Source organism: Microchirus variegatus (assembly GCF_963457635.1).
Source record: "Microchirus variegatus genome assembly, chromosome: 7".
Lineage (NCBI taxonomy): Eukaryota > Metazoa > Chordata > Actinopteri > Pleuronectiformes > Soleidae > Microchirus > Microchirus variegatus.
Window position 1 is genome coordinate 14,983,850 of NC_139808.1, and position 9,113 is coordinate 14,992,962.

The window sequence follows — 9,113 nt, forward strand, 5'->3', positions numbered from 1 at the left end:
AAATAATCGACAAATTAAGACAAATAATTGTTCGCTGCAGGCCTAGTTTAAAGTTTAAAGTTTTAAGTTTAGTTGCAAACTGTGGCGTGTGAAATTAGTTAGTATAATGTATGATGACATGTGACAATGAATATTTTTACACTCTTTGTTGGTAGCCTATTAGTCATTTTTAAGTATTTTCTTTAAAATGCAAACTGTTGGAAGGCGTGTAATAATATTGTTAGTCTATATTAGTCAAAATTAGTGATGGGAATTCACTCTTTGTGCCAAATTATGTGTAAAATGAATAAGAAATGTAAAAAAACATAAAATATAACATATGTATAGTATTTATATGGCTTTATTGATAAACGTAACGTAACATAACATAACATATACATAAATACATTTTAAATAAAAAAAGACCCATTTTAATTTGTGTAATTTAACGTTCTGCTCACATTTGTTAGAAACTGACCTATCACTTCAATTTGTTTGTGATAATTTGCAAGTTTGGGAATTACTTTTTGATGTAATGAAGTAATGTTTCAGAAAGTATTTTTTTTTAATTACTTTTACGGTGTTATACCGCAGTTCATATTGCTTATTAACTCAGTTCAGATGAACTTTTTAGCCTTTGGTTTCCATTCTCAGTAAATCCAGTGGAGGGGCCACCACATTCCACAGAGCTCTGCATCATTCATTCCAAATCCAACAGTGCCACCTTGCGGCTTTTTGTACAATAATATATATAATATATATTATTTTATACTTTTCAAGAGGACACAAAGACTTGACTTTTTTTTTAATACTTTGCTCATGCATTGAAGTTCACCAATCACAATTCATAATTCATACGGGTGTATACTGTCATTGTACATTTACATTTAAAGGATGCATGGTGACTCATGGTGTCAAACGCACACAATCAAATGTAAAAACAATACATAATACGAAATAAAATGGGGCAAAACACACTTTGATAATTTGCAGGAGGTTCACAAGTTCAAAGTATTAAGGGTTAATCATGGCTTATATAATCATCTTATCATGTCTGACATCGTTCTTTAAACAATACTCAAATATACAGACAACGTAAGGCATAGGTCCAACAAAAAGGAGCAGTTGCTCGGGATAAAAGTTAATAAATAGTGGAGATATTTGTGCGTATTTTTGGCTTTCATGTCGTACATTAAACGGGTAGAATCATGACGAACACTGTTACAGTAGGGGGCAGTAGCACACGTCATTGTGGTTTTTAGACTGCCATTATTGAAACGAGGAAGGGAAAAATAAAAGAGGACGAAGAAGAGGCGCGCTTCCGTAAAGTAGTGACAAAGATGGCGGCCCCCGCCGGCTCAGGTAAGGAGACTTTAGCGACGCTTGTGCTAATAATATCTTCTGCTTTGTTTTTTCCGAGGAGTACGCTTTGTTTTTTCCCCCAAAAACATCTCGTTAGTGGGACGTTAGCTCAACTGCGTGTGGTCGTCCCGCTGCACAGTAGCTGTTACATGACGCAGCAAGAAAGACAACGCTGCTGTTGTTAGTTTGCGGGTACCAGTTGTCAGTTTCCGCGTCAGGGAAAATACTGTAAAGTGATTTTGCACGATTGTTCGATGTGCTTCGTGTGCTGGTCGGGTGGTAGTCGGGCGCGACGAGCTAAATTAGTGGTTAGGTTACGCTGTTTGCGGAGGCCGGTGAAGTCCGGGCATTCAGGAAAATCCACTTCCAAGTCGCTCGGCAGTCAGCTCAGCCCAGAGGTGGTGTAGTCTGTCCCGTCATTTTAAAGTTGTACATTTACCTTCGTGTATGGCAAGACTTTTTTTAACACTTAATCGCCGAGTTCTGTTATACCTGTGACGTGTTTCTGACTAGTCATAATTTGTGACTAGTATGTAGTTATAACTAACTGTGACGTCATGCTTACGAGCCAAATCTACAGTTTCAGACAACTGCGCTTCAGTTTTACTCGTCAAAATGACGCCATCTTAGCCATTCGCGTACATGGGGTCCATGTTTTTGAAATTATTTTGTGTTTCTCTAACCGGAATTGTATTTATTGTCCTCTCCTGCAATTTTTGATGTTATATATCCTCATTCTGATACCCTATTTTCCCTTATACTTCCCTCATCCCATATCAATGTCTTGCTACCAAATTACAAAAAAAGAAAAAAAGCGTACATGGGGTCGGCCATTATATCTAGAATTTGCGCTACTGAATTGTAGAAATCTCTAATTCCAGTTTGAGATTTCTACAACATAATTATGACTAGTCACATGTACAACTTCATTCTGACTATGTTAAACTTAATTTAAGATATCTAAAAAGGACAATGCAGATCAATTCCACTGAGTGTGATTAAAGAAATCTTGAACTTGAATGTCACTCATCAGAATGACTTAATGCAATTGAATTGTACATAATTGTCTATAATGACAAACCCTGTATATGTGATTGGCAAAGGTCATTCTGACTAGTGAAAACATAATTACTGATTATCTGTGACGTCATTTTTACTTTAAAATTTAATTACAGATACCTGTAACTGTAGTTTTGACCAGTAAGTATGACATTGCAGGTATTGGTAGTGTCCCGTCCACTGATTAAATGTTAAAACCGCTTATTATACTTTGTTATACAGTTAAGCAGTAAACCATATAATATAGTTTTTCACTCTGTCAGTCAAGAGCCAAAAATATTAATCGGTACTAAGCTTGTCAGACAACTATTGCTCATTTTATGGCCTTATCTAACATGCTAGTTTGGCAGTACATTCTGCACTATAAAGTTTAAATAATGTTTCTATCCATTTCATTGTGCAAGTCACATGGTATTGTTCATTGTGTAGTTTAATAACAATCATGTGACAAAATCTGTAATTGTGTTACTACAGTCGTCACTAAAGGTATTGTAATTTTCAACCTTGTCATTTTATCTTAGTTACAGGGTTGCTAGATTTAATTGTACACTGGAAATCCCTGGTCAGTGTCTCTTTAATAATACTAGTTTAGTGAATGGAGTGACCACAAAGGAAATAAGCATTAGGGCTCTTTTATGTTATCCTGTTTATTTTTCCATCTCAATATGTGTTTTTATAACGAATTGTGTCATAAATTCAATCAAGTCTAGGTGAGAGTAACCAGCAACTTGACCAGTAACGTAGAGTTCAATATGACTGAATTTGTTTGTGTGTGTGTGTGTATTTATGAAGGCATTGTAGTTCCTCGCAACTTTCGGCTTTTGGAGGAACTGGAGGAAGGTCAGAAAGGATGTGGAGATGGAAATGTGAGCTGGGGCATAATGACCGAGGATGACATGTCATTAACTCACTGGATTTGCGCGATCGTCGGCCCCTCCAAGGTGAGCCACCACAGGGCGCGCCATACTGAGATTAAGTTTTATTTTGGTATCTGTTTTTTGTGATGGATTAAAAATTGGATTGGAGAGAGGGTTTTCTCCATTAATAGGACTTGTATTTCTATCAATCTAATGTGGATGAAACATTTTTTTTGTGTATTTTAGGACTACACATTTAAGTGTTCACTCATCACAGCAAATATTTTTTTAATTCTATGAGTATCAACAAAGTAACTACAAAGTATTGCCTTTTTTTCTATAGTCTAAAAGTTGCAATGTTAATCGGAATCAGAAATGTTTTAGGTGCTGTGAAATCTAAAGGTTTGCTATAACATGGTCAGCAGCTACAGAGGAAATACATTAATGAGTAAAAGTCCTTTGTGTCTATTGAGGAAAGCTATAAAAATCCCCCCCAAAAAACAATGTCTGTCACACCAGATTAGCTTAAAAAGAAGTATAAAAATTTATAAACTCTCTGACAAAAGGATTTTGTGAGAGAAATCGGCAGAAAGTGTCTTCTGTTACCACCTGTATTACTTTGCCTTGCAGGAAAATAAATTGCCAACACTGTTAGGCCGTGTGTGTGCTACATTACAAAACAAAGATCATAAAAACCCTGTCAACCATGCAGGTGTGACACTGAATTTGTATCGGCTGTTGGTCAAACCCCAGTACGTGAGTGCAAATGTTGCTGCTTGTAGAGGGTGAGCCACACGAAACTACAAACTGATATATATCGGGTTGGGCAACATTTTTGAAGGGTGTTTTTGCCGTACATGTGTAGAGTATGTCCCAGGGTTTCTTGAACTTACTGAACAGATCTTAAGTGACTCAGAACTGAAGTGTGAAGTGTTTCCTGCCACAGTCAAGTCGCTGGATGAAGAGGAGCAGTCGAAAGTTACAAGCGCATGCATTTTATGCTGTAATATAGGGATAGTATACATGCATACACCCAGGCAAGTCCAGTTGCCAATATGTACTTTTTAAAAGATATTTTTGCTCCTTTGTCACTGGATCCCTGTGAAAACGGGATGATTTTTCTGAAAGGGTTTACTATACATTTGAATTGCATGAACAAATGTAACCTAATGTAAAGTGGCAATCTCAGGAGAACACATCATTTGGTGTCATGTTGATGCAGTTTCTGATTATAATGCAATGGTATTTTTTTTTTTTTTTACGAGTTCAGCAATGAGGACACTGTAGATGTTAGATATTGGCGATGCAAATCATCAAGGACTAATAAGAGCAGCAGAATAACCTAGAAGCATTCCACATGGTTGCAGAAGGAAGAAGGCAAAGGAAGTTAGATCTTGTCATAACAACGTGGAAGGGAGGAGTCAAAAGTTGGTGCAGCAACATGTCTGCTGAGTTTCAATAAAGCTCACCAAGACGGGTTAGGGACAACCACAGAAAATAACATGTCATCAAAGTACACTCCCTGCACTTAACAGGTTATGACATACGTGTTCACAATTGTGGTAGGCTTCCAACATTACTGTCTAAGCTCATAAAGTATAATAACATATGACAATTAATATTTTTACACTCTTTCTCGCAATATTAGTCAGTTTAATGTCATTTGTTTAATTGCAAACTGCATAACATAATTACACTGACCTATCACTTTTAATTTGCTCATGATAATTTGCAATGTTGGGGATAATGTTTTACTTTTTGCATTACAAATAAAGGTTTTTGATCTTACTTTTATGACATTGCATCTTATGGATTTGAACACAGATGGAGGCAGACTGTGTCCATGTGAAATGACGTCCACGAGTGTTTTCTAACATCTAAGTAGTTACTTTTGCCTAAACTCAACCAAAGTACCACTTCAATTTTCTCTTCTAGGCAATATTCTCTCTGAGATATTTATAATCTCAGCTAAGGAAACATATTGTGTATGTTATTTAATCAATAATGATGGCACTGAACAATCAAGCAGACAGCTTTGTTCACTCAAATAATTTTTCCTTTTTGTTTCAGGTGATATTAATTTAGTGCCCGAGGTGAACAGACCCTGACATTCATTATTAATTTAGTGATGAAATTAAATCAATTTCAAAGCCATTGGATTCACACCATCAGCATTTTCTTCCAGCAAGTTTTCTTTTGCCACATTACTGAAAGAAAGCCTGGCTGTGCTGAACTAGATTAGTAGTTCACCCTCTGAATTAGACGATGGTGGTGGTAAAAAGTAAACTTGTTGCTTTTCAAAGAAAGTAACTTAATTATAATAATATGCAATAAATTAAATTTTTAAAGCGGTAAGGAGCAGCACACCCTGTCAGACTTGACTGAACTTCAGCTAACCTGGCGGCATTCATGTTTTAACTCATATTTGCAGACTCCCTATGACGGCAGGATCTACTCTCTGAGAATTGAGTGTGGACCCAAGTACCCAGAGCAACCCCCTCAAGTTCGATTTGTGACCAAGATCAAAATGACTTGTGTCACTTGTGATCTTTGCGGTAATGTGAGTATCAGAATTCAATCGAACGTTCACTTTTCACTTTTGTGCCATCTGACACATATTAGTCCGACTTACGTTGGGGTAGGCTACCCTAGACTGTATGGACAGCCATGGCTTGACATGAAAATGTTGTGACTTGTAGCCACAATACAGAGCACCTCTTTTCTTTTTCCTCCCTCCCTCTCTCCCTCCCTTCAGGTGGACTCAAAAAAGATCCAGTGGAAGCGCTGCAACACTATTCGGGCAGTGCTGCTGGAGCTCAGACAAAACATGACATTTAAAGAGAACAGCAAGCTCAGCCAGCCACCAGAAGGCCAGGAGTACAGTAACTGGCCCCCACACACACACTGTCCTAAACACTGACCTTCATGTTGCCCAAGACTCTCAACTCCCACTTTCTCATTGGTCACTGGACCGATGCAAATGGCCTCACCCAGTCATCCATTTAAGCCCACAATGCAGACCAAAACATAAGAAACAAAATACTGTACGTCTTACTACTGTTTTTTTTTTAAAATATTATTATTCTCTCTGTGTTCTTCCTACAGATTGTTAAAGTAAAAATAATCTGATTGTGTATCAATGTGTGGGTGTGTGTTGGATTCATCCATGTCATGAAGGGACAGTTACTTGTGGTTTCATGACATGGGTTTTGTGGTCAGGGGTTTTGAATCACAGACGGTATTTTTTAATCCCCAGGGTTAACGATGTGAAACGCAGGAATAATGTGGAATGTTTTTTTTCACACAGCTAACACCAACACATTGTGCAATGTGCACTCTGCTAAAATAAGATTTTCCTCACAGTAAAACAAACAAAAAAAGAAAAGTGCTTGATAATTCAGGCGGCACAAATGTCAAAGCAAATACCCCAGCTTCTGCACTTCTGACGATGAGAATTTCACAGGCTTTTCCTTTCATGTGTGCACGTCTGGTACATTGGCATAAACAGCTACAAGACATTTAACAGCGTATTTATCAACAGGCCACTGCCAGCTCATCACTCATGCTCTGGGACTTGTCTTCAGTGTGCCATATGGTTCATAGCTCTTTGTGATGGTGATTGATTATTAGCAGCCACTGTGGGGGAGGGACGTGTTTCTGGTGCTGGTTTTGTTCTCTTTTTTTCTGTTTAAATCATGTCTTCTCATACAGTGAACACAATGTTTAGCTTTGGATGTTTATTTTATAACGGGTTGAACCTAATCTGGGTGTTTGTGACCTGTGGCATGGTTTTATTTGAATTAAACTTTATTACTTTTTGCACGTGTTTGTGTCACAATTATTCTCATTTTAGTTGCTGTGTTACTGTGCCTCATGTTGAAATGGCTGATATTGATTATTCTTGATTATTCTGATGAATATCAGATAGTTAAAGAGTGATTTTTGTTCCAGAGTGAAAGATGAGGGAAGCAGTGTTACAACCGGGTCTTGGTGACAACCTGATTGCATCACGAATAAGTTGAACACCTCTTCTCAACTCCCAATAAACCACCAGCAACAAACTAAAAAAAACATTTTGAAGGTTTATTAAAAGCAATCTGGCTGTGATCATGGAAGTCTCCTGCAGCTGGGATGATCAGGCTTCTTAGATTGGAACCTTCGGTGTGGGACCAATCAGCTCCCATGATCCACCTGGACTCCCCCACACACACAGGATAAAGACACACAACCCTGTGGTCGTATGTAGTTTAAAATCTCTGCGCAAAAAACTTTATGAATTGTCTAATGCCATAAAAAATGCAATATCAATATAATTCATAAAGATACTGATTATGTTTGAATATTTTGTTTATTTTATTAGTGGTAATTTGATCTATAATTGTGCTGGATTTTTGCTATTTAATTTGGTTAACACATTTTTATTCTCATAAATGCCAATGTTAATTTCTTTCATCCAAATATATTTGACGAGGCCTGTAACGATTATTCGATCAACCGATTACTAAATTAACGGTCAACTATTTTGACTAATCGGTGTGAGTCTTTTTTGAGTCTTTCAATAATTAAAGCAAGCTCTCTGCTTTTTCTGCTTCTTACTTGTGTATCTGTTCTGGTTTCTTTGCCCGATATAACAAAGAAATTGCCCAAAGTGACAAAACAGCAACCTGGATATCAATAGCAAATACTGGTTTTGAATTTTATTCATCATTAAGAGTTACAAAACAAGTCATTTGAGATATTTGACATTTTCCAGGTTTGGAAAACACCGATCAAAATATAGTAAAAGAAAAAAAATGGACTGATAGGTTAATTAAATAATATAAAAATTGTATTTAATTACTCATGTGACTGGTCTTGGCTATGAAAAACCTATGTCAGCAGATATCAAGTTGTTTGTAGTAATAATTATTCTAGTTATCTGTGTAGCAATACATATTATAAAAGTAATACAGGATAAATAAAAGCAAGTAATTGTTTTCATAACAGATTTGTCATTTTAATCAATTTACAGAGTGAAAAGCGACACATGTTTCCTGTCCAATTCCTCTCATGGTCCTGATGCCAACTTGGTTAGTGTGTGTGTGTGTTTGTGTGTGTGTGTGTGGCATAGGCAACAATAACTGGGCAAGCGCTCAATCACGGTAATTGTGTGTGCTGTGACGGACAAGCTCTCCCTCAGTCCAACTGTATCAAAGAGCACAACAGCAGAGGACAACATGGTGTTTCCTTCAATTGGCATAATTGTATGTTAGCAGCTGCCTGTCACACTGGGGGTCATGTGACACAGGGAGGGGTACAAAGAAGTAACAAGTATATTTGTTAAAGCGCAGCGGCCAGTGAAAACACCACCGACACCGATCACTATTGGACTGAAGAATCCATGTAAGCACAGGAATAACATGGAGAACAGACGGATGCATTAAAAAAAAATGGAAATTCGTTTTCCCACTGGAACATGAGTTCATATTTTCTGTTTGTTTTTCACTCCAAGTGATTGGTTTACATAAATAGATGTTAGTCTTTGATTTAGTTTCGTCAATGAATTATCTTGTTTTCTATGATTAAGAGACTTCTGATGAACTGGGTCATATGGTCAGAATAAAAATGCTCATAGCAGTTTGTATTGACATGCACATGTCAGATAATCACAAAATGATCATATTTTTGCACCAACAAAAACATTTCACACACCTAAACCAATATTCTAACTGTTAATGTTGTCTTTCATATCGATGATCTGGATCAATATATTGATTGGATTTGCAATGGTGTAGTGTGTCGATGCAAAAGTGAAAACACCAATTCGCCCTTAATTTTAAAGAAGAGATTTATTTTCTTTGATTTAAGATGAAACTC

The 9,113-nt window shown here is 36.9% G+C and overlaps 1 protein-coding gene across 1 annotated transcript; it reads left to right on the top strand.

Annotated features, from left to right (window-relative positions):
* Positions 1-1,270: 1,270 nt before the first annotated feature.
* Positions 1,271-7,058, top strand: LOC310929186 (ubiquitin-conjugating enzyme E2 variant 2-like). Its single transcript, XM_083891907.1, has 4 exons — positions 1,271-1,341; positions 3,193-3,341; positions 5,689-5,817; positions 6,013-7,058. The coding sequence occupies exons 1-4, from the start codon at positions 1,320-1,322 to the stop codon at positions 6,175-6,177; spliced, it is 465 nt and encodes a 154-aa protein (XP_083748033.1). The 5' UTR covers positions 1,271-1,319; the 3' UTR covers positions 6,178-7,058.
* The last annotated feature ends 2,055 nt before the right edge of the window (positions 7,059-9,113 follow it).